Below are 24299 nucleotides of genomic sequence, written 5' to 3'. Positions count from 1 at the left end.
CATTAGGATTTAAGTATTTTGCATGGGTTTATATTGTTTATGAACCAGTATGACAATCAGTTAATTACATTAAAATTACCATCACTGCTGTTAAGCCATATAGGCAAACCAAGTAATATTCCATTGTCAAACACTTGGCATTCAAAACCTCGGGTGTCAATATAGCAAAGTGCACATATGTACAGTATAATACAGTTTACCTTGTTAATGAAGCATAATCATGAATGGGTTTAAGTATTTTATGGAACTTAGTAATATTGCAATTGCTTTGTATTTCTAATATAGAATAAATGAACTAAAAGCTAGTTACAGATACTGACAATTTAATTTCCTTATTTTAAGCAACAGGCTCCTGATCTTTGCTGCTGTTTAAATGGCAAAAACAATAACTGATCTGCTACAAAACCATTACATAGAAAATAAAAGATACAGAACATATGTTACAATAGTACAAATGATAAGTTATATAATACAGTAATGACAGTTGAGCACAATACCATATAAAGCAGCCCGCTCCCAGCATCATGAATTAAGTTAGGTGGATGAACAGAACATACATGAAAAAGGTAGGTTACTCACCATTATGTGCAGTAGTCCTTTTTTTTTAAAAAAAAAACATAGCTGTCCTTTGCCTAATAATACGCAAGCCAAACAACTGGAAAATCAAAAAGGTACTAGTCCCTCCAATGGTCTTTGTTATTAAATCTAGATTACTTTTTTCCTCTCTCAGCATTATACTGATACCTTTCTTACCTATGCTTTCACACTGAAAAAAAAACTAAATATTTTGAAGAATTGTACACATCAACCACTTAAGTACTGTCACCTAAGTGTACGCAAAATTAAGATGTTTTGGCTGTATGTCTCCATTATATTTTATATAGTATAATACATCAATTCTGAGCTAACATTTTCATTGATGCAATTTAGATATAATAATCATAGAGCCAAGTGTTGATGACAGCATTTCTTAAATTGGAGTAGGGTACAAAGTACACAGCCGGATTATAAGAAATGATTATTCAAATTATGTAGCGGTGTCCGAAACCAAGCCATCAAAGTGAAACCTACAATTAGGGGACATGGACAATGGAGGAAGCCAAAGTTCTCCAGAGTATGAAAAACAGAATTTTTTTAAAAAAATTCACTACACACATTCCAGACAGAGAATATACAATAAACTTACTCACATTTAGGTCTGGGGCTGAACAGAAAGACCTACAAAGAGTTTTTTTTTCCCCAGATGGTCTGTCATTTTGTGGCAGACTTCTTGTATTTCCTCATGTTATCCCCAGAGAGAAGAGCCCAACTGACAAAATCCAAGTGCTTACTATCTCATTGATAGTAATACATAACTTAGATGCCCAATAAGGGGAAGCATGTTACATACTTATTCGGGTATAGGTGTGAGTTTCCCCAAGTTTCAGAAAATTCTTCACAAGATCCTACATTATAAATAATATGCTCAATAGTGCAATTTTTTTCAGCTAGTGTAACTACACATTTTGTAGCTCAACTAATTTATTAGAAGAAATGCTTTATCAAAGTTTTAATGGATACTGTAATATTAATGCAATTTAAATTTGTATGTAAAACTAAAACAGGTAGATTTTCTTTCAATTAAAAATGGTATTAAAACAGGTTGATAAGAGTGGTAACAATTAAGAAACAAGAGTACTGCTTAATGCACCACTGGTTATTTTTCTCTGAAATTCCCCCCATTACGCAGAATAACTTTTTCCAATTGAGCCTTACTGTTTTCTGGAATTTGGTGGTGATTTCTCCTGACGTACGGCGGGTAGCACATCACCCCATCTCCAATACTCTGTGCAGGAGTAAAGATGTAAATTTTTGAATATCAGAACATAATAGGTGGATGTGGTATTGGATACAGATTCAGATCCACAGAAAAAAAACATTTCTGGAGATATGTTTCTGCATTTATGGGCTAATATGTTATTCATCACTTCCATAACCCCAGTCAAGAGAAAAAACAATAATTGAACACTAAATTAGTAAAGATTCTTGAAGTATTTTGTCACAGAAGAGCTCATTCAACCTCACAACTACTTATTGGGTTTTTCCAAAACTATGTTTCTGGCACATCACTGAATACTTAAGGCCAGTGTCAAACTCACTGGGTGATTAGCCATCAAAAATATTAAAGAAATTCAGTCTAAATCATACATCTGGCAGCTAGGAGTGCTGTTACAAAGTACCAACTTGAGTCCTGTGGGAACAAGCAAAAACAGGCATGTGATGTGTCAGTTTCCATCAACGGAGTCATTCTCTTTCCAAATGAATGTCTTACATTGATTTTCCAGTTCCTTGACTTACTTAATTCATGTGTGTTTATGATTTAAAAAACAGGCATTTAAAGTCATAACTATGCAAGTGACAATCGAAATTTGACTATATGACTTATTTTAGTAAAAACCCAATACAGTTTACATTACACATGATATTACACAACAGGTACAGATGGTAGACTACCATTCATTTACATTGATGCAAAGTTATTAACAAAATGACAGCAAAGAAATTTTACAGTACATGAATACAATTAATACAAATCTTACCAGAAGCTTTGTATACATTTTAGTGACTAAATGCAAGACTATACAAGTAGTGGCTGCACTCTTTAGCATGCATATTCTCACACACTCACATGAACCCTTTGAAGAACTAAAATCAATTCAAAATAATTGGAATTGTAGAATATAAATATATATGTGCAAGGTCAAACAGGGTCATGTTTCAAATGAACTTGCTTAGCATGAATTTTATTGTGGCATTTCCACTTTCTGCAGACGCCCACTTTCTGAATATAAAAATGCATATACTAATGTCAATCTTAAAAGCAATAAAATTTTCATTTTCAGAAATTTGGAAAATTCTAGTTATATAATATGCCATACTTGTATTGCTAAGAATGACTTTTTTTTTAAAAAATAAGGTGCATACCACCATAGCTATATGCTATAACTAGACAAATTACTTTGACACATAAACAATTATTCCACACCCATATTTTTAAATTATTACTGAAGGTATTTTCTTTTCCTGTATCTAAGCAAAATTATATCAGCTAAAACTCAGTATTTCACTTAAGCGTGAATGGCAGGTGACAACTTCTAAATCCAAGTAGGATAAAGTTCGCGAATATTCATCAAAAGTGGGCATGAAATATGTGCATGTCAAGTGATTACTGGAAGATATAGCGTCTGGCAACTGATATTTACAATTAGTAAATACTGATAACTACTGTTACAATGCCAGATTGTTCACTATCAAATCATTCAAGATTTCTAAGTACTTAATGAATCATTTAGAAATCCAAGTTATTGTTTTATAAAAGTAAATGAACTTTTGGAAGGACAAGACTTTAACATTCCCTTTCAAAGAAATACTAACTTGCTGTTGGCCACATGTACAAAACTCATTTCCTAGCTAATCAACAAAACCAAATGAAACTGCAAAACTCACACTCTAAAATATCCAGATAGAAAACTTATCATTTGAATTCTCATTCTTCATAAGAGCAAAGCACAGACTGGTCACTGATGTTTACATATAAGTTATTAAAATAAAAGTGTAGGACTACTATTTACCTTCGCTGCATAGCAATTCATCCTTAAGTAACCAGTCTAATCATCCAATCATTCACAAAGAAAATCTGTTTTGAATTACAAAACTTAACTTGTTGTTGAACTTAGTGTTGAAGCAACATGACATACTGAACACAATAATACAAGTGTATACTCTCAATTACAGGATTCCCTTTACCCTTTCTAAAATGCAGAGCTTATTCACTCTCTCAATAATAAACCAAAGTTACCATTTGGACCGCACATTATGGCACCTGTCAACACAATATTTTAAAGCAGATAAAAAACACGCTGGCAAAGTCTTACCAAAAGTCCCTGGACAGAAAGATTAAAAATAGCATAAAACTTCTGTAAACTACAATATGGTTGCAAGGTACAGACTCATAACTTGGCTACTTGACCTTTACATGAAGGTTTATCTATTAAAACTGTTGTGCAAAGTGTACAGGATAACTGCATATACCAACATGGAGTCTGAAATAGCATAATGTTTGCATTACTTAGTAAAACCTAAAAGAAAGCACCTAGAATCCAAAGTTACACTGATGTATTTTCCTTTAAACTCTCTATATTACTGCATTAACAATGGTAAACACAACCTCACCTAAATGTGTTTTGCACTAGAGAATAGCTAGTAAGTAGCACATTTTAGATTTCAATAACAGACTGATGCGTGCAACTTTTCCCTTACATAAAAACCCCTCCTTAAAAGTTCTGAAACTTGAGTATAGAGTTTATCCCTGATAACTGCATTTATTATTTTTAATTAGCACAACTCCACAAAGAATTTCAAACTGCTCAGTGCTGAACCATGATTAATACTGAACAACAGCCAATACCATCTGCTAAAATAACATCCGGAGCCTAGAATGTTATTTCAAAAAGCAATTAAAGATGCATGCAACAGTCCAAATCCAAAAACAACTTCGTAGCAGCCTATTTAAAACACAGCACAATTCAAAAATTCTTACTGCTATGAATAGGTTTGAAGTATTTGTCAGTGAGGAAATCTAGATATTATACTTGCTCTGATTTGGGATACTTAAGTTTCAGATTTGCTTTTTTTTTGATTAAGAAGCAAAGTTCCAACTCTTGAAAACAGTCAGTGGACTTTTGTTTTTGAAACCGGTGACATGAGAAATGCAAAAACTAAATATACTGCACAGAAGACTATGTTACCTTTGGACAAACTGTAATATGCACTTAAGGACTGGAGAATTGAGGAGGTATGAATATTAGATTCATTTTACTAGTGTTCAACTACATGTTCAGTCACCATACAATGATACCTCCATTGGCAGCAAACAGCTTCTTCAGAAAATAGTGAATAATAACCACTCTCAATATGTACTTCATAAAAGCCAACACAGCAAAACTCAAACCTACTGTGAAGGTTTCCTCACCATGCCCTTAAATGTAGTCTAGACTACATTTAACACAACTAACCAAACTCCTGTCATGGTTTTCACTCAAATGAAGATATCTCCTCTGGTCTTTTATAATAGGAAAGGGTTAGTTGTAGAGGGCTGGGATGTAGGCGGAGGAATGCCTGTAGATACAAGTGTCTGGGGCATTGTTCCAGTAATGTTCATTGGTGTACCCATCCTACCAATCACTGGCACTGGAACCATGCCCATTGCCACTGGTGCTGACATGGAAGTGAGTGTAGTCTCCATATTAACTGAAGGTATAGTACCAAATGTAGACTGTCCTGTGGCCATCAAAGGACTTGCTCGCATTTGGTTCAGAGTAGGAGGTTGTGGCTGGTTAACTTGAAAGGGATTTATCTGAGTGGTCTGGACTGGAGCTGAACCTACAAAGAACAAAGAGTACATCATTACAATGGAGCATAAATAAAATGAAATCAAGTTTTTAAATTAAAGACATATTACAAAATAGTTGTTTGAAGGAAGACAATTTAAGTCATGTGCAAAACCAAAATGAACATAAAAAAATTTGACGATTTCCTTTAGTTCAGTTTGGTTCAGCTCAAAACCAAGCTCTAAACTATAATGCAAATAGCAAGTAAATATTGGTGCAAAGCAAAATTAGTATTAAAGGTAGCCTTTATGCAATTCAGAAGCAACATTATCTAAACAATACTACCTCCAAATTAACTTAGAAAATTAGGAGACCTCTAGCTAAATTAACAGACTACTTATTTGGATTTTTTCCTATTTTTTCCCCACTTTCTGTAGCCAATTTAATCAGTCAATGCAAAATAACTTGCAACTAGCCACACTTATAGATTGGATCACAATTTTTGTGTGCAGTCTTAAAATTTTTAAAAATTCATGGTAATACTTTCCTCTTATGCAAAATAATTATTGAGGAAAGCAAAAGCCAGCAGCAAACTCTAGAAACTATTCTAATACTCCTTTGCGTTACTGAGGGAGTACGGCACAGTGTTGTAATATGTTCATTAAGACACTAGATGCCATGGCTGCTCTCGCAGAACAAAGAATATTCATTGATTTTATTTGAAAAGCTGAGATTATGCTTCCTTACTTTTAGCCTGAGTGTAATGAATATGGGGTAATGAATATTACAAAAAAAGTGCATGTAAAAATAACATCCACAAGAACAGAAAAATTAGACAGGAGACTTTTAAAAAATAGAAGCAAATTAAAGACAACTATGGTCCAAAATAGTACAGGACACACATCTGCATACATCACCCATGTAGTGTGATGTTTCTCGACCAAAGAAAAAAGATCAATTAAGGGAAGTTAACCTGCCGGAATTAATTTTTTTCTCATTGCATCTCCCTCATATTTCTTGGGCACCATCTTTCATAGCAGGATTCAGTTGACTTGGAGGCCTCAATTAAAGTTGCAGTAACTACAATTTTACTAAAATGCCAGAACTAATTTCCTAAGTTACTTTAAATTACACCAGATTAACCCATCTCAGAGAAGGCAACATATGACCCAGTATTAATACTTTAGCTGCTGACTGATGACTAAAATGCAGAACTTACATCATGCAGTTCCCCAGGTGGGAACTTGTAGAAAGAAGTCAGCTCCCTCAGCTACTATCAGCCCTCTGCAGAGGAAGGGCCTTCCATGACATAAATGTCATCACATGCAGGGTCAGGATAAGCTTTGGCCGTAAAACATGAAAAATCACAACTGGTTAAGCTCTACCCCACTGTCAGACAATGCCATTCAAAAATTACTCAAATGAATTTGCCAACACATGGTGGAAAACTACTGTGATTGTCTAATTGTACAACTGGTGAAACTACCCAAACCTTAGGACTTCACACTCTTGATTGGAAAACTTGAAGTTGTAGAGTTATGCAAGGAAATGTCTGCAGTTACATGGGCCACTGCAATATTTTTCAACACATATAATTACAAACTATATGTGTATTACAAATATCCAGAGGAAAGCTGGACCGTCCTGGAGAAATTTATTTTTATTTTATTCATTTGTTTAGGAAATCCCTCACTTAAGTCCTGATGAAGGGTTTCAGCCTGAAGTGACAACTGTTTATTCCTTTCTATCGATACTGCCTGACCTGCTGAGTTCCTCTAGCATTTTGTGTATTCCTCACTTAGATTGGATTTGAAGTAAGCCTGAAATACTGGTAATAGTATATGCTGGAATGAAAAATCTCATCTACCTAGTAACATATTCTCAATATCTTTTCAATCAATTTCACCTTTTAGAAAGAAAACCAGTTGCAAGAATGTAAAAAAAAAACATTCTTACCAAAATCATGTGATTACTTTTAACTTCAAAGCAGGGAGAGGAATTTAATTTAAAACAAACATTACTGAAATTCATACCTGAAGCCAAAAAAGGATTAGATGTACTGGAAGGTTGGATAGGTTTGGATACCAAAGAATCCAGATTCACTAAAGCTGCATTAGGGCCCAAAAAGGATTCTGGAGTTTTCCGAGCTGTAGTCTGTTTTGCTGGTGCTGAACTACTGAGTTGAGTGTCAAGGAGATCTGGGCTAATTGAACCACTTGGTCTGGAACTTCCTCCCAACACATCGGTCTCACCTGGAGCAAAATTTGATAAACACTTATCCAAAATTTTTTTTTAATGGATAATTCAAGCCATAGTTACCATATGTTAATAGTAACTGTTGAATATCCACAGGTCTGTGTAATCCCATCTTCCATTCCCTCCACTTCTGAACATACTTCTTCACTTAATGATATCAAGAACAGAATTCCCCTTATTCTAACCTTTTATCCCACCAACCCCTACATTCAACAGATTTTTCTTTCTAATTTATGGCATTTCCAACATAATACCTCAATCAGATATGTTCTCCTCTCTTCCCTTTACACCATTCTGAAAGAAATACTCCCTCTGCAAACTCTGGTCCATCAATATCCATTACCTCTCTCAGTCCCATGCAATTAAAGTTAACTTAGATGCATCCTCACTTGTCTTTTTACTCCTCCCTCCTGCATGGATCTAAACATTCATTCCCAACAAAGCAGTGATTTATTTGTATCTCTTCTAGTTCAAGTAAAGTTCATTAAGTACTCATTTGTGGTGTCAATAAAATGAGAAAACTCAATGTAATTTGAGTTATTGCTGCCTTCAGTCCACAAGTTAGCCTTAGCTTCTAACTGCTCATCAAAATCATCCAGTCATTTCCACAATGAGGATTGTGGAGTATGCAGGAATCAAACAACTGTGGTTTACTTTACCAATGGCTACATTTTTATTGTGCCAATTGTCAATACGTTACCTCAAATTATCCAACTTACTTAGACCCTACACCAAACTACATCCTAATAAGCTGCATTATTGCATGGTACAGAAACTGTACTGTAGTGGACAAAAAACATCACAAATGGAAAAGTCAAACATTCCATGTGATTCACAATTTACAAAGACAAAAATAATTCTTAGTAGTTTAATGTAAAAGATTTTAAATGGTTCTTAACACTAATTTTATCATTGTAATAATTTTATCACAGAACAATATAATTTTTTCACAAAATTGCTGAACAAGGGATACCAGGGTTAAGTTAACTTTGTTTTTTGCTGTCCTATCACAAAATGTTTAGAATCTTGCTTAAATAATGAAACGGTTATGATGCCACAGACTCCAAGTCAAAAAATGGCAAAGTTCTAATGTTTTCACGAACAACACAACAAAACATAGGTGGTATGGCGAGTAAGAAGAGCATGGAAAGAGCTTGAAGAAGATATTAATAGCTGAGTGAGTAGGAGATGGAATATAAAGTAAAAATGTTAATGCTATTCTTTTTGGTACACAAACCAGATAAGCAGTCTCTGTTTATTACTAAAGTATTTGCATTCAGTAATAAAAATGTCTTGCTGTGATTATATTCATTGGTGAGGTTGTGCCTGGAGTATTATGTACAGTTTTGGTCTCCTTGTATAAATTTGCCGAAGGGAGTACAGTGAAGATTCACTAGAATAGCTCCATGGGCGACAGGTTTGTTCTAAAGAATTGAAATTGAGTTATCTATTGTTGTGAGTGAGGAAACAGATTCGATAGGTCTCACGGACAAAGACTCTGGACACACAGCCTTGGTAGTAAAGGATTTTATTTACAGAAGGCAAACGTGGGAAATTGGCAACAGAAGCAACACACACGTGCACAATTTACAGTAGTCGGATCGGCAATAAAATACACGCGGACAAAAATGAACGTGGGAAAATCGTGTGGGAACAAAGTGCACGCACACACACACAACCAAGGGAAAAGTCAATACGATACCCGCTCCCCGTGACTTTGTGCAGGCACGGCTCTTCTGCTTAGGGACAATACTCACACTCCCAACCCTATTCAATGCACAACTCACCAACAGCAGGGTGGTCCCTGCTGAGATAGCAAAAAAAGGAGAGCAGGTCAAGCACACGTGGCTTCCTTTACAGTGCAGCAGGGCTGATGAGTCCAGCCCAGGTAATTCACAGGGAAGCCAATGGTTAGGTGTGCATTGATGGGTGAGGAGGGGTCAAACCTTGATTGGCAGGTGGTGTGTCTTTCGATCAGGTAATGGGCACGTGACAGTCATGACCCCTCCAATACATCTATGCTGATATTCTCTGGAGTTTAGAAAAATAAGAAAAGATTTAATTGAAACGTGGAAATTTCTTACAAGGGCTCTACAAGCTGGAAGCAATAAGAATATTTCCTTTGGCGCACTGTATGAAACAGGGATACACACAAAATGCTGGTGGAACACAGCAGGCCAGGCAGCATCTATAGGGAGAAGCGCTGTCGATGTTTCGGGCCGAGACCCTTCATCAGGACTGAAACAGGGATTACAGTTTTAGACTGAGATGCAGAAATATTTCTTTATAGTGTGGTGAACTCTCTGCCCTAGAGGGTGTGGAAGCTTATTGTGTTCGTTAGAAGATTGATAATACTATGGGAATCAAGGAATGTAGGGTTTGTGTAGGAAAATGATGTCAGAGTGGAAGATCAACCATTAACTTAGATTTAGCTTGAAGGGTCAAGTTGCCTTTCCCTGCTGCTAGTTTCAATGTTCTTATGCACACCCTGGGATCTTACAGTGATCAGTAACATGCATACTGTATCTTGCTCGAGTAATCTGGGGAACAGGTTTAGCATTTATTCAAGAAAACAAAATGTTTAAATTGCAAGGACTACTTGCATCATTTTCTATAATTGGATTAAAAAGGGGAAGGAACCATTAATGTAGGATCTTTGACCTAAATCATTAACTATTTCACTTTCCACAGATGCTGCTTAACTTGCAATTATTTCCAGCATTTTCTGTTTTCCTGTGCTATGCACTTCACATGCATTTTTGAATTAGTTGTGATATTTTCTTTCATTTTCAAGTTTACTGTCATCTGACTGTATATATATCCGATGCAACCAAAAACAACATTCCTCTGGACGATAGCTCACCCACAAAACACATCACACACTGTACATAAAACATTACCCTACGTTAAAAAGTATAATTCAAAGTGCATGTATTGTGCAGTACAAGTTAACAGTAAACAGCTTGCTGCCCTAGCGTCGAGACCTCGGTAGTGGCAGGGCATTCATTAGTCTCACAGCCTGAGGGAAGAAGCTGTTACTGCAGTCCGCCAGTCCTTGTCCTGTGCTTCCATCCTGACAGTTGTTGGCCAAAGAAATTATGGGATGGATGGTAAAAATCCTCAACAATGCTTCAGGGCCTTTGTATACAATGCTCCCAGTAAACGTCACAAGCAAGGCTGAGGGAGACCACAGTGATCCTCTCGGCAGTTACTACTATCCTCTGTAGGATCTTACAGTCTGATGTCTTGCAGCTTCCTTACCGCATAAAGATGCAGCCAGACAGGACACACTTGATTGTGCTCCTGTAGGAAGTTGTTTGAATGAGGACAGGAGCCTTGCACCCCTCAATGTCTTCAAAAAGTAAATATGATACTGTGCCCTCTTGAATAGTGAGAAGGTGCTATGGATCCAGATTAAATAGTCTATAATGTGCACAAAGAACTTTGTGTTCTTCACTCTCTCGACAACAGAGCTATTGATATGTAATGGAGAGTGGTCAACCTGTGCCTTGCTGAAGTCCACAATCATCACTTTTGTCTTCTCCTTGTTGAGACTCAGGCTGTTGTTCTCACACCATTTGACAAACCTCTTGTTGTTGTTCGTCCTTCGGAGCCAAAGATGACCACAACTTCTGTCAGGTGGAGGGTTTGTGACTGTGGGTCCGGAGGTGACTGGTGAGGCCAATCTGGGCCCTGAAAGCTCGCCCACATGAGGGTAAGTGCTGCAGTGGAAGTGGAGGTAGCTCGAGCCTTGCGCACGGTGTGTTTCCTCTGAGCCTCTGCAGTATGTCTGATTTCTGCTGCATACGCTCCTTTAGTGGTCCTGCTCCACCAGGTTGGGCGGTCCAGAGCAAGCGATTCCCAGCTACTGGGATTGATGTTGAGGTCTTTGAGGGACACTTTGAGGCAGTCTTTGAAACGTTTCTTCTGCCCTCCAACTGAGCGCTTGCCCTGGCTCAGCTCTCCATACTGCAGCTGTTTTGGTAGTCGACTATCAGACATCCTGACGACATGGCCAGCCCATCTGGCTTGGGCTTTCTGTAGGAGGGTGTAGACGCTGTGGGTGCTAGTCCGCTCCAGGACCTCCGTGTCTGGGACTTTGTCCTGCCATCGTATGTGGAGAAGTCTGCGGAGGCAGCTCAAGTGGAAGTGGTTGAACTGTTTAGCGTGTCTGCTGTAGACAGTCCAGGTCTCGCTGGCATAGAGGAGGGTGGTGAGAACCACTGCTCGATAGACCTTCAGCTTGGTGGTAAGGCTGAGTCCTCTCTGCTCCCATACATTCTCACAGAATCTCCCAAAGGCAGCAGTGGCTTTGGCAATTCTGTTGCTGATCTCTGCATCTATGTTCACCACTCGTGATAGAGTACTGCCCAGATAAGTAAAGCTGTTGACTGCCAGTAGCTTCTGCCCCTTTACTGTGACGTGTGGTTCCTGGTAGGGCTTACTGGGTGCGGGCTGGTACATAACTTCGGTCTTTTTGGTGCTGATTGTAAGTCCAAAGTTGTCACAGGCTCGTGAGAAGCAGTCCATTTCTCGCTGCATCTTCTGCTCTGTGCTGGCGTTAAGGGCACAATCATCAGTGAATAAGAGGTCTCTGACGACGGTATCCTTTATCTTTGTAACAGCCTGTAGATGCCGGAGGGTGAATAGCCCACCGCCAGTCCTGTATCTGACGTGTATACCACCCTGACAGTCTTGGAAGGCATCATTCAGCATAGCAGAGAAGACCATGCTAAAGAGTGTAGGGGCGAGAACGCATCCTTGCTTCACACCGTTCGTCACTGGGAAGGCTTCTGACTCGTCACCATCATCCAAAACTTTCACCATCATGCCATCGTGAAACTGCCGAACAATCGTGATGAACCTGCTAGGGCAGCCAAACTTCTCCATTATCTTTCATAAGCCATCTCTGCTGAACGTATCAAATGCCTTGGTCAGATCGATGAAGGTCATAAAGAGGTCGCTGTGCTGCTCAACATTTTTCCTGGAGTTGGCATGCAGCAAATATCATGTCGACAGTTCCATGCTCTGCACGGAAGCCACACTGGCTTTCTGCGAGGAGATCTTGCTCAAGGTGTTGTGGAAGGTGATTAAGCCAAGATCTTCCCAGCTATGGACAGGAGGGAGATGCCTCGGTGATTGTCACAAGACTGGCGGTTGCCTTTCCTCTTGTAGATTATGCTGGCATCTTTCAACTGTTGCGGGACCTTTCTTTCATTCCACATAGACTGGAAGAGCTCAGACAGCTTCTGCATCATGAATGGGCCTCCTGCTTTGTAGACTTCTGCAGGGATTGCATCTGATCCTTGTGCTTTGCTACAAGGAAGTTGCCTGATGGCTTTTCTGACTTCTTCTTCTGTGGGGAGGTTGTCAAGGTCCAGGTTGATCTTCACCTGATGCAGGCGAGCAATGGCCTCATCAATGATTTCGGCAGGGCGGTTGAGGACCTGGTTGAAGTGTTCAGCCCATCTCTCCAAAATCTGCTTTTTCTCTGTCAGCAGCCGAGTCCCATCTGCACTGAGGAGGGGGATGGAGCCAGAGGACTGAGGTCCATACATAGCCTTCAAAGCAATGTAGAAACGCTTGGTGTCGTGATTGTCTGCGTAGCCCTGGATCTCATCGGCCTTATTGCTGAACCAGACATCCTGCATCTCACGGAGATTTTTCTGCACTTTCCGTCTTGCACTGGCGAAGGCATCTATCTTTGTTTGTGAAGTGGGATCATTCTGGTGCGCTCTGAACAGTTGGTGTTTCTCTGACAACAGTGCCTGTATCTCCTCATTGTTCTCATCGAACCAGTCTTGATGTCTACGGATTGCTGATCCGAGGTGTTCGAGACCGGTAGAGTAGACTGCATCTCTGAAAGCCGTCCAATGCTCTTCAATGCTGGTGTGGTCATCCTGGGGTGAGTCAAGCAGCCTGCTATCTAGGTCTTCACAAAATTCTTCTGCAACTACGCTGCTCTTCAGCTTGGAGACATTGAGCCTCTTTGCAGTCTTCTGACCTTGGTGGCAGGATGCGAAGTTTAAACCTGGACACTACGAGTCGATGATCCGTCCAGCAGTCGGCACTACACATGGCCTTTGTCACTCTCACATCTTGCCAGTCCCTCTTTCTGGTGATGACACAGTCAATCAGGTGCCAGTGTCTAGAGCGTGGATGCATCCAAGATGTCTTGTTATGGGTAGGGAGGCGGCACAGGGTGTTGGTGATGACAAGGTCATCCGTAGCACATGTCTTGAGGAGCAGCAGGCCATTGCTGTTACACTTGCCAATACCATGTCTTCCAAGAATCCGTTCCCAGGTCTGGTAATCTGTCCCCACTCTGGCGTTAAAGTCCCCGAGGACAATAAGCTTCTCTAACTGTGGGACTGCTGCTATGAGGGCATCAAGTTCTTCATAGAACTTATCTTTGACGTCATCTGGGTTGGTCATTGTTGGGGCATATGCGCTGATCAGCATTGCACTCCTCTTATTGTCAAGTGGGAGCTGAAGCGTCATCAGGCGATCGTTGATGCCCTCTGGAAGTTTGACAAGTTTACAAGCGAGGTGGGATCGGATGGCAAATCCAACACCAGCCTCTCGTCGTTCAGTGCTGCTGCGACCGCTCCAGAAGGTGTACCCACCACCATGTTCTGTAAGCTGGCCCTTGTCTGCTAGGCATGTTTCGCTGAGTGCTGCAATGTCCACGTTATAGCGGGCTAGTTCTTTGGCGACCAGTGCTGTTCTTCTTTCTGGTCTGACAGCCTTGCTGATGTCAAGCAGTTCGCACGTTCCACGTGCTAAGGTTGAACACCTTCACTTTCGTCTTCTTTGTAATTCGACCGCTGAGTGGGATCTCCACCAGCCGCGGTGTGCTGGCCAGGGTAAGATGAAGCAGGCTATGTTTGAGGCACCTTTTCTAGCCCCTTCCTCCATGGAGGTGAGCAGAGCGATTCCTAAAGAGGACTGCTCAGACACCCAGGGGGCTGCCAAGCTCCATTGCTGCTTCATTCCAGTGGAGAATGACCCAATGTCCTGGGCCTATGTGCAGGTTTGTGACTATAGTTTCCAGTGTATCCACACCTGCTACTTCGCCACAGGACTTGAAGTTCTTTAGTGCAATGGGTTTGGAGTCGTGACTTGCGCTTGACTTGGATTAAAGTGAGGAAGAGTTGTGCAAATCATCAGCCTCACGCTCTCGTCCCAACCTATCTGTATCCAGTTGCAAGACGGAGTCGAGACGTCTCGACAAACCTCTCTACCTCCTCTCTGGATGCTGACTTATCATGAAGAAGCCAGTCACTATTATGTCATTAGCAAACCTGATTCTGCAGTTTCAAGCAGCAGTGGGTTGAGTTCACTGCCCTTGAGGGGAGGAGGTGACAGAGCTTGAGATGTTGCCGTCAACTCGGAGTGTGTGGGGGGGTGGAGAGCGAGAGATAGAGTACACACACACGTGCACATACCGTCAGAACTTGGAACAAGTAGGAGATATTATTCTTGAATATCATATCAATTGAGCTCTTGCATGATAGAAAACATCTCATGAGATTGAATATTCTAGAAACCACTTAAGTTATACCTAGCAGGATTAACTGATACTATACTGAACAAAAAAATCATACTAGTACCTGGCTTTTTTGAATTAGCCCGGAGTTCCTCAAAATCAGCAAAGTCATCTTTTACCGCACCATTTAACGCACTGAAGGGGTCAAAAGCTGTACTCCCTATAAAAGGAATTGCAATGGAAATATTGAAATTTAATCTCAATGAATTATAAGATTTATTTCGAATTACAAATCATTGAAATTAGTTTTCTAGTCCCACTATGTACTTGATTCACATTTATACTTTGATTATCACATTACTAACCTCCATTTAGATGAACAACAATCAGTATACTCTTCAAATACAAGTATGTTAAAACCATGCAGAACTTGAGCTAAATCCTGTAACATATTTAAGTTTTCATATCATGTTTTATTTGCTCAAAAAATAAGTAGAAACTTCAGATGTCAATTGGTAAATTACCAAGTAAAACCCAAAAGTTTTCTATAATTTGCAACTGTATCCATTTTCTCATGGCATGCCTACATATGGGTGTGCATGAAATAGTCAATATGTAAAACTGGAAAATTACAATTTTATTTCCAGTTTTCAACAGGCTTACCAGAAACAGAATCAGCTGATGGACCTGATACCCAGGGATCAGTTGAAGATGCCACAGCAGCAGATGTGGTCTGTGAAGTCCATGGGTCTACACTTTTATTAAGTGTTTGTGGCGCAGATGAAGTAGAAGCACCCCAAGGATCAATAGCGGCAGTCGGTTTGGAATCTAGAACCAAATACGACAAAAAACATTAGCACCAGCTGAAATAATGCATTTAATTTAGAGCATGATTCAGTATAATTGAAGTCTTCCATCTATTTAACAGAAGCTTATATTCAATTAGGTTACCTTCCTTGCAAGATGTCCCGGCTAGTGAAAGAATTACCATTTAAGACTTGAGTATCTATTTCAATTTCAAGATATGCAGTGTCATGAAATGTGAATTATCAAGTACCTGTACTATGCCCTAGACTGAATGTGTATTCGTTACTTAGAGAATAAACTCTAATCACAAAGGAAGAAGTATTTAGTTACACTTGGGAGATTATTCATGCTTTGTTGTACTCTAATTATTCAATATTTTATGAAAGAATATTCAGAAATTTAGTTTTATGTTGTTAAATGGTAATTTTCTGATATCACAAACTTGTATTTTGCAATGAAAACCAAAGTATTCTTTAATTTGAACTAACAAAATAATTACAGCAAAGTTGAAATTTAATGTTGTATATTTAAATCATCAAGTAGTTTTCAAAGAACCCTTGTAATGTATTATACTTAATATAACAAAAGGCCATTTTCACTAGAATATTACTTACCAAGTGATTGCCATGGGTCAGAAGCTACTGGGCTACCTGCTCCTCCCCAGGGATCAGTTTTGTCCATTAGAACCGGTCTCACAGATATTTCCCAGAGTCCATTTTTCTTCGACGTTGCTGCTGGAGTGGGATCCATAAGAGAAACCATTGATGCCTGTTATTAGCAAAGGTAAGAAAAGTCAGCTGAGAAACATACAGCAAGGAGGCAAAGGCATGCTCTAGGCTGGTCATGCTGATGCATCATCCCCAGTAGTTTTCAGATGTTTAGAATTGCAAATTGGGGACTTAAAAAAATTATGCCATTATTTTATGTTCTTCTACAATTCTATGTTCTATAACTGCACTTTTACTTCCTGGAACAAAAATACATAGTATATACAGTGTATTGTAGTTAAAACACTTTATTTTGGCCTAATTAAGTGGCTGCCCCAATTAGCCGAAGTTTCATGGAAATAGTTAAAAAGAAATAAAAAAGACAAACTACCACTTAACTGAGTAACAAATTGTGTATTTAAATGAAATATGAAACAATTAGAACACTACCAATACTACTGTAGTACTACTAAAATGTGTATTAGTTCCCAATAGTTATTGACAGAGCAATTCATCCAGTGTACACTGCCATGTTCTTCTGATTGACTGTAAATGAACAAAATCAGTGCAGCCACCTACTGCAGATAATGGATTGGCATTCATTGCCTTCCTGCATGAAGTAGTGTCATAATCCAATAATAAATTTGGGGCATCCTGTGTAGTCACTAACTCATGTTTGGATGTGTCATCTTCATCACTTTTCTTCTTCATATTTCTTGACTTGGTGTTTTGATATAATCTTTTCAATAACTGCATTCTCCAAATCTTCATTTTCATTGTAAAATTCCAGGTGATTGTCATAACGGTCAAATTCTTCATAGTTCCTGACTTGATGAAGTAATGAAATCACTTCATTTTCACTCATGGCCTTTCTGGATTCTTTAAGCCTGAATGCTTGAAACCGTAGTGAGCAAGACAATTCAGAATTGTCGTTTTGATCATTTCTTGCCAACAATCAATGACAAACTTATTGACTATAAAAGGTTCACCCTTGCACTCACTTTTTTGGCTGTTGAAGACACCAGTAGATTTTCTTCAATTGTTTCGAGAACATGGTTCACCAACTTTATGCGGCATATATAATTGTTTTATATAATTTTCCATATCCACTGGCTGCACCAAATATGGTGTATTAGCAGGAAGAAATTCCAGTTGGATGTTTCTCACACATTCTAAATTATGACGTGCTGCACAATTGTCAACAAGTAGAAGAATTTTTCTGGATTTCAACTGTAGACAGGAAATCAAAAAATTCCATCGGCCCAAGTAGATCACATAACACAAGCACATGCAACTGACACTATTTAAAAACTGTTCGCTCTAAGCATTGTATAGTATCTAACAGCCACACAAGTGCACGTGACCGACACTAGTTAGAAACTGTTGGCTAGTCTCCTGTCCCAAATAAGCGGCTGCTCCAATTTACTGGTGGCCCAATTAACAAGAATCCATTGTACCTTTTATTTATGCTGTATATGACAGCCAGGGAAAGAAAATTACTCTCAATGAGCACAAGAGATTCTACACATGCTGGAAATATAAAGCAACACACAAAATGCTGGAGGAACTCAGCAGGTCTGGCAGCATCCACAGAGGAATAAACTATCGATGCTATTTACTCCCCTCCACCAAAGCTGCATAACGTGCTAAACTACTGTCAAATATACTTTCATACTGGGGGGGGGGGGGCACCTCTCATAACAAGAAAACATATAACAAAAAATTAATCAATGCAAATTGATACATTTGTGTCCCACTACCCAATGGGAAATAAGCAGTTTTTCAATCTGACAGCAACATCAGTTTAAAAGAAATCAGACACCTGGACATCTAGAGTAGATTACTTCTCCCTATTGCTAAGCAATTAGGCTTTGTATCCATCAATCTTCAAATGAGCAATTATTCTAAATGGAATTATTATTACATACTCAGTGGCCACCTTATTAGGTACAGGAGTAGAACCTGGTGTGGTGTCCTGCTGCTGCAGCCCATCCACTTCAAGATTCAAAATGTGCATACAGAGATGCTCTGCTGCACACCACTGTTATAGCACGTGGTTATTTGAGTTATTGCCACCTTCCTGTCAGCTTGAACTGGTCTGGCCATTCTCCAGTGCCCTCTCTCATTAACAAAACATTTTTGCCCACAGAACATTTTTTGTTTTTCCACACAATTCTCCGTAAACTCTAGAGGCTGTTGTGTGTGAAAATCCTGACAGATCAGCAGTTTCTGAGATACTCAACCACTTTGTCTGACACCAATTACCACTACATGGTCAAAGTCACTTAGATCACATTTCTTCCCTTTCTGATGTTTGGTCTGAACAACAACTGAACCATATGCTTTTATGCTTTGAGTTGCTGGCACATGATTGACTGATTACATATTTGCATTAATGAGGTGTGCCGGATAAAATAGTCACAGAGTGTATATGATTTTTGAAATAAGATCACTAGTCAAGTTTTGTTGTAGTAATATCACTGTTGCTAGGCCAAACTACCCAGGATCCTTTTCCCAACATAACAAAGCCACCTTTAAATGTTCCGCCAATTTACAGAAAAATCATGTCTGCAGACTGTGAATATTGAAATAAACCTATAAATCTAACTAAAATAACTAAATGCAAAAACTTAAAAATCACACAGAATAAGTATCCATTAAGCCCAACAAATCCTTGCTCCATACAAGACCTATCTTTCAACATTTAATTCATCATCATCTCCTCCTCCCCCCTTGCCATACTCCAGACCATAAGATAAGGCATACAACCAGAATTATGCCATTTGGCCCATCAAGTCTGCTCTGCCATTGGATAATTTCTTATTTATTTTCCCTCTCAACCACATTTTCCCATCTTCTCCCTGTAATCTTTGGACCTCTTACTAGTCACGAACCTATCAGAATCCATTTTAAATATATCCACCAACTTGACCATCCATAGCAAAAAATTCCAGGTCACCAACTTCTGGTTAAAGAAATTCCTCCTCCATCACTGTGCTAAAAAGACATCCTTGTATTCTGAGACTGTTTCCCTTTGGTCCTAGACTCTCCTACTATTAGAAACATTTTCTCCATGTTCACTCTGTCTAGGGTTTCAATATTCAGTAGGCTTCAATGAGATACTCCTCATTCTTCTAAACTCCAGCAAATATAGGCCCTTCTTCCTTCCCTTTCAATTATGTTAAATTCTTCATTACATATTATGGCATAAAATTCGACATTTTTACCAACATACGTTCATACATTTTGTTGAACATTCTGTTGTACTCTGCAGTGCCATTACACTTATGGCTTGTGTCTTACACTCAGCTACAGGAAACATTAACCTTACCTTCTTCTTCTTCGGAGCAGTGCTGCCTGCTAATACAGACGAATTTCTGCGACTCTCCTCCAAGGCCATCTGAAGTCTAAGATCATCACCACGGCGAAGGCGATCCTCCTGACAAAGATTACAATGCAAGGTTGTTTATGCAAAGAATTCCTTTTGCAAAAGATTAGTTTTTGTTTTGACAAGGAATTATAAAATAAAAATAAAACAACAGTCCAGGGGTTGGGGAAAAGGGGAAGAGAAAAGCTGGTATTAAACCAGAAAAACCTGAGGTATGTCCCAGTCCTACTTGAGATAACAATAACAAATAACAATCTGACAAATAGGCTAAATAATCTTCTTGAACTGACCAAAAACTCAGTTATTAATTTAAGGCACATCTAAAGATTAATAAGATCAGCCTGCCGATATGACTGTTGCAAGGTTAATTAAAACACAGCTATTATTTTATATTCAGCCAAAGCCTTTTTTCTGTTTTAAAATTTAAAAATTAAGTACATCAAAAATGTTAAATGATATGTTTAGCCATCTTTATTTGTTATTCAAAGCTGCCTTACTGAAATTCAGGAATGCAGGTTACTAGCATGTGGCATCATCAACCTTAAACTTGATAATTTTCACTGTCCTGTGTTGGAAATATTTTGTCACACTGTTCTAACCAAAAATGCAAAAAAAATTAAATGTGAAAAGTCATGGCTTTTTCCACATTAGATCTAATTCTATTATGTCATAAGTGCCAGGTTTTCAATATTTTTTTCTGCTGCAGCCTAATTCATTTTATTCTAAAGAATCAATTTTGCTATCACCAGTGCTCCCTGGAAATGCCTCGACTTCCTTGTGAAAATAGTATGATGTTCAAAAGCTTAATTACTACACATTCACATTACAATGCAGCACACTGTTTTCTTCTAAACACAAAATGCTCATTAAATGGTATCTAAATATGTATTGCATTTAAAATTTAAGCAATGAGTTTCACATACATTTTAATATTAGACAACGAAAAAAAAATTGTAAATGCTTTTAGTGTTTAACTATTAGAATGAGGTGCTTTTGATCAACAATAACACAAAATTCATTGTTATATACAGTATATTGTGCATTTGGCATATCCAAATTTCTGTGTCAATTATTTTACATTTCAGGTTTTTAATACTTTTTTCTCCCATTCTCCCATTATATCAAATATGAACTGTTACTAAATACAACTATTGGTTGGAATTCTGATTACTTTTTAAAGATTAATGGGAAATATCATGATGTGGTCAGAAAAACACAATGTTTTGTGTAAGATATAAATAATACTTAATCTGTAGATAGCTGATTAGAGTCTACAAGTTCATTAGACTTCAGACTTTACCACAGATAATTTAATAAGGTGATAAACAAGAAGCTTGGGAGAAGAGCCAAAGGTTTGGGTTAATAGTGCTCAAACTATCTGTGGGAAGACAAGTCCAAGGGTTGTATTCTACATATATAATTTGATAATAAATGTTCTTTGAATCTGTTTTTTGAAATTGGTGAATAATTTACTACTTGATTATCATTCACATTAGTACTGTGTTCACAACAATCCAATCAAGAATTCTGTTGCTATCAGTGACACTGCATAGTTGTTCAGATTGTTAAAAAGCATATACTGTATATTGCAGTCTCTAAAGGTTTTAGGGCTTGATATTCTGGATACAAGAATCATGTTTCCCTTGGCTGAAGAGTGCAGAACTAGAAGGTCATAGTCTTTGAATAAGGAGTAAGCTTAATAGAGAGATGAGCACAACTTTCTTAAGCAGTGTAGAGAATCTTTGGAATTGTCTACACCTGAGGGCTGTGGGGTCAGGGTCACAGAATACTGAGATTGATAGATTTCCGGAGACAAAAATGAATTAAGGAATACAGAGGTGCAGATGTAAAATGGCTTTTGAGGTAGAAGATCAGCTACGATTCAGATAAGCAGCAGAACAGGCTTAAAGGGCCAATTGGCCTTTTCTTGCTCCTTTTCTTATATTTTCATTTTCATGTGAATTCTTTGAAAGCCTGCAACTTGCACAGTAATTAGCAATACACAGATTGCATTCTGGTTAAAGATAAAATACGGGGCAGCTTTAGTGTTTATGAAAATAGCAAAATATTTAAAATACCAAGAAAAACACCTACATTACCTTCTTTAATACAATAAGGCAAATAACCGTTACTGATGCTCCATAACTCCAATATGATGCAGGTAACTGGTTTTGCACTCAAAAATGAGGTTATTCATTATGCTTCCCATGCTCGGTGACAGATTTCTAGCACCCATCAGTTATCCAAGAAGGCCTCAATCCAACATGCACAATACGCTGGAGGAATTCAGCAGGTCGGGCAGCATCTTTGGAAACGAACAGTCAATGTTTCAGGCTGAGACCCTTTGTCAGGACTGAAGGAGGGGCCCTTTGGGAAGGAGAAGGCTGGTAGGTGCCAGAGGAAAAACCAGTAAGGGGAAAGATCAAGGAATGGGGGAGGGAAGCAGGGAGCAGATCTGCAGGAAAGGTGAAGAAGAAATGTAAGGGGAAAGCACTATGGGTAGTAGGAGGAGGGGGAACCATGAAGGAGGTGATAGGCAGCTGGAGGAGGAGGCAGAGTGAAACTGGGATTGGGGAAGGGAGGGGGAGGGAATTACTGGAAGTTGGAGAATTCAGTGTTCATGTCAAGGGGCTGGAGACTACCCAGACGATATATGAAATGCTGCTCCTCCAACCTGTGTTTGGCCTCATCATGGCAGTAGAGGAGGCCATGTATGGACATATCCGAATGGGAACGTGAAGCACAGTTGAAGTGGGTAGCAACCGGGAGATCCTGTCTGTTATGGCAGGAGGTGCTCAAAGAAGTGGTCCCCCAATCTGCGTCGGGTCTCACCGATGTAGAGGAGGCCACAACAGGAGCACTGGATGCAACAGATGACCCCAACAGAGTCACAAGTGAAATGTTGCCTCACCTGGAAGGACTATTTGGGGCCTTGAATGGTGTTAAGAGAGGATCTGTAGGGACAGTTGTAGCACTTATGCTTGCAGGGTTAAGTGCCAGATGGGAGATCCGTGGGGAGGGATGTGTGGACCAGGCAGTCGCGGAAGGAACGATCCCTGCTGAAAGTGGAGAGGGGTAGACAGGGAAAGATGTGCTTAGTGGTGGGGTCCTGTTGAAGGTGGTAGAATTTGTGGAGGATAATGTGCTGGATCCAGAGGTTGGTGGAGTGGTAGGAGAGGACAAGGGGAACTCTATCCCAGCTGTGGTGACGGGAGGATGGGGTGAGGGCTGAAGTGTGGGAAATGGAAGAGATGTGGGTGAGAGCATCATGGTGATGGTAGAAGGGAAACCACGATCCTTAAAGAAAGAAGACATTTGAGATGTCCTGGAATGCAAAGCCTCATCCTGGGAGCAGATGCGATGGAGATGGAGGAACTGGAATAGGGAATAGCATTTTTGCATGTGGCAGGCTGGGAAGAGGTATAATCAAGTTAGTTACGAGAGTCAGTGGGTTTATAGAAGATGTCAGTGGACAGTCTGTCTCGAGAGATGGAGACCGAGAGATCAAGAAAGGGGAGAGAAGTGTCCAAGATGGACCAAGTGAATTTAAGGGCTGGATGGAAGTTAGAGGCAAAGTTGATGAAGCAGCACCAATGTAGTCATCAATGTAGTGAAGGAAAAGTTGGGGAGCAGTACCAGCATAGGTTTGGAGCATCGACTGTTCCACATAACCCACGAAGAGGCAGGCATAGCTGGGGCCCATGCGAGTGCCCATAGCTACACCCTTGGTCTGAAGAAAGTGGGAAGAGCCAAAGAGCCTAAAGGCCTCAATCCCCTTTCTTTGAATTACTGGTTATCCATAAGGAAACATATAAGCATCTTTAACAGCAAGATATATCTATTAACTTGTGTTATGATCCCAGCCCCCTCCTTTGTGAGACCCAGGAAGTGAGAGAGAGAGAGAGAAACGTGCCAAATTGCACGTCCCACCCTGGATACAGAATAAGACGACAGCGACTATTGTCTCATGGAGACCACGTGAAAAGCCCTTGGGCAAGGTGGGCTGGTTGAGAGAGAGATTGCATCATCCCAACCTGATTGACACCTGTGACCCCGTGAGGAAGTATAAAGGAGAGTCTCAGGGGGACAGCCCCCTCAGACGCACCAAGAAGACACGAGTGAGTGATCCCGCAGCAGCGGGAAGCCATTCTGAAGGAAGCCACGTGCGTTAGATTCCGGGATTGGAATTTGTGGCTGGAATCACAGAAGACCGCTCTTAACTAACATCGGGGAGAGGAAACCAATGCTCCCCCGATTTCACGGAAGCTTCATCAAGACTCGGC

General features: G+C 39.4%; 1 protein-coding gene across 4 annotated transcripts in view; it reads right to left on the bottom strand.

Moving 5' to 3' along the window:
* Positions 1 to 306: 306 nt before the first annotated feature.
* The window catches only part of epn2 (epsin 2), a 67688-nt gene continuing 43695 nt past the window's right edge, over positions 307 to 24299 (bottom strand). For 3 of the 4 annotated variants that reach the window (XM_059979071.1, XM_059979073.1, XM_059979074.1), the window contains exons 4-9: positions 19960 to 20067; positions 16536 to 16689; positions 15778 to 15942; positions 15239 to 15334; positions 7403 to 7621; positions 307 to 5421 (exon numbers count right to left, since the gene is read on the bottom strand). In XM_059979071.1, coding sequence (XP_059835054.1) covers positions 5105 to 5421; positions 7403 to 7621; positions 15239 to 15334; positions 15778 to 15942; positions 16536 to 16689; positions 19960 to 20067 — 1059 coding nt within the window. In that variant the 3' untranslated portion in view covers positions 307 to 5104. The remainder of the gene's footprint in view (positions 5422 to 7402; positions 7622 to 15238; positions 15335 to 15777; positions 15943 to 16535; positions 16690 to 19959; positions 20068 to 24299) is intronic. The other variant, XM_059979075.1, reaches the window with a different exon arrangement.

The sequence above is a fragment of the Hypanus sabinus genome, chromosome 9 (assembly GCF_030144855.1).
Source record: "Hypanus sabinus isolate sHypSab1 chromosome 9, sHypSab1.hap1, whole genome shotgun sequence".
Taxonomy (NCBI): domain Eukaryota; kingdom Metazoa; phylum Chordata; class Chondrichthyes; order Myliobatiformes; family Dasyatidae; genus Hypanus; species Hypanus sabinus.
This window is presented reverse-complemented; position numbering and strand designations above follow the sequence as displayed.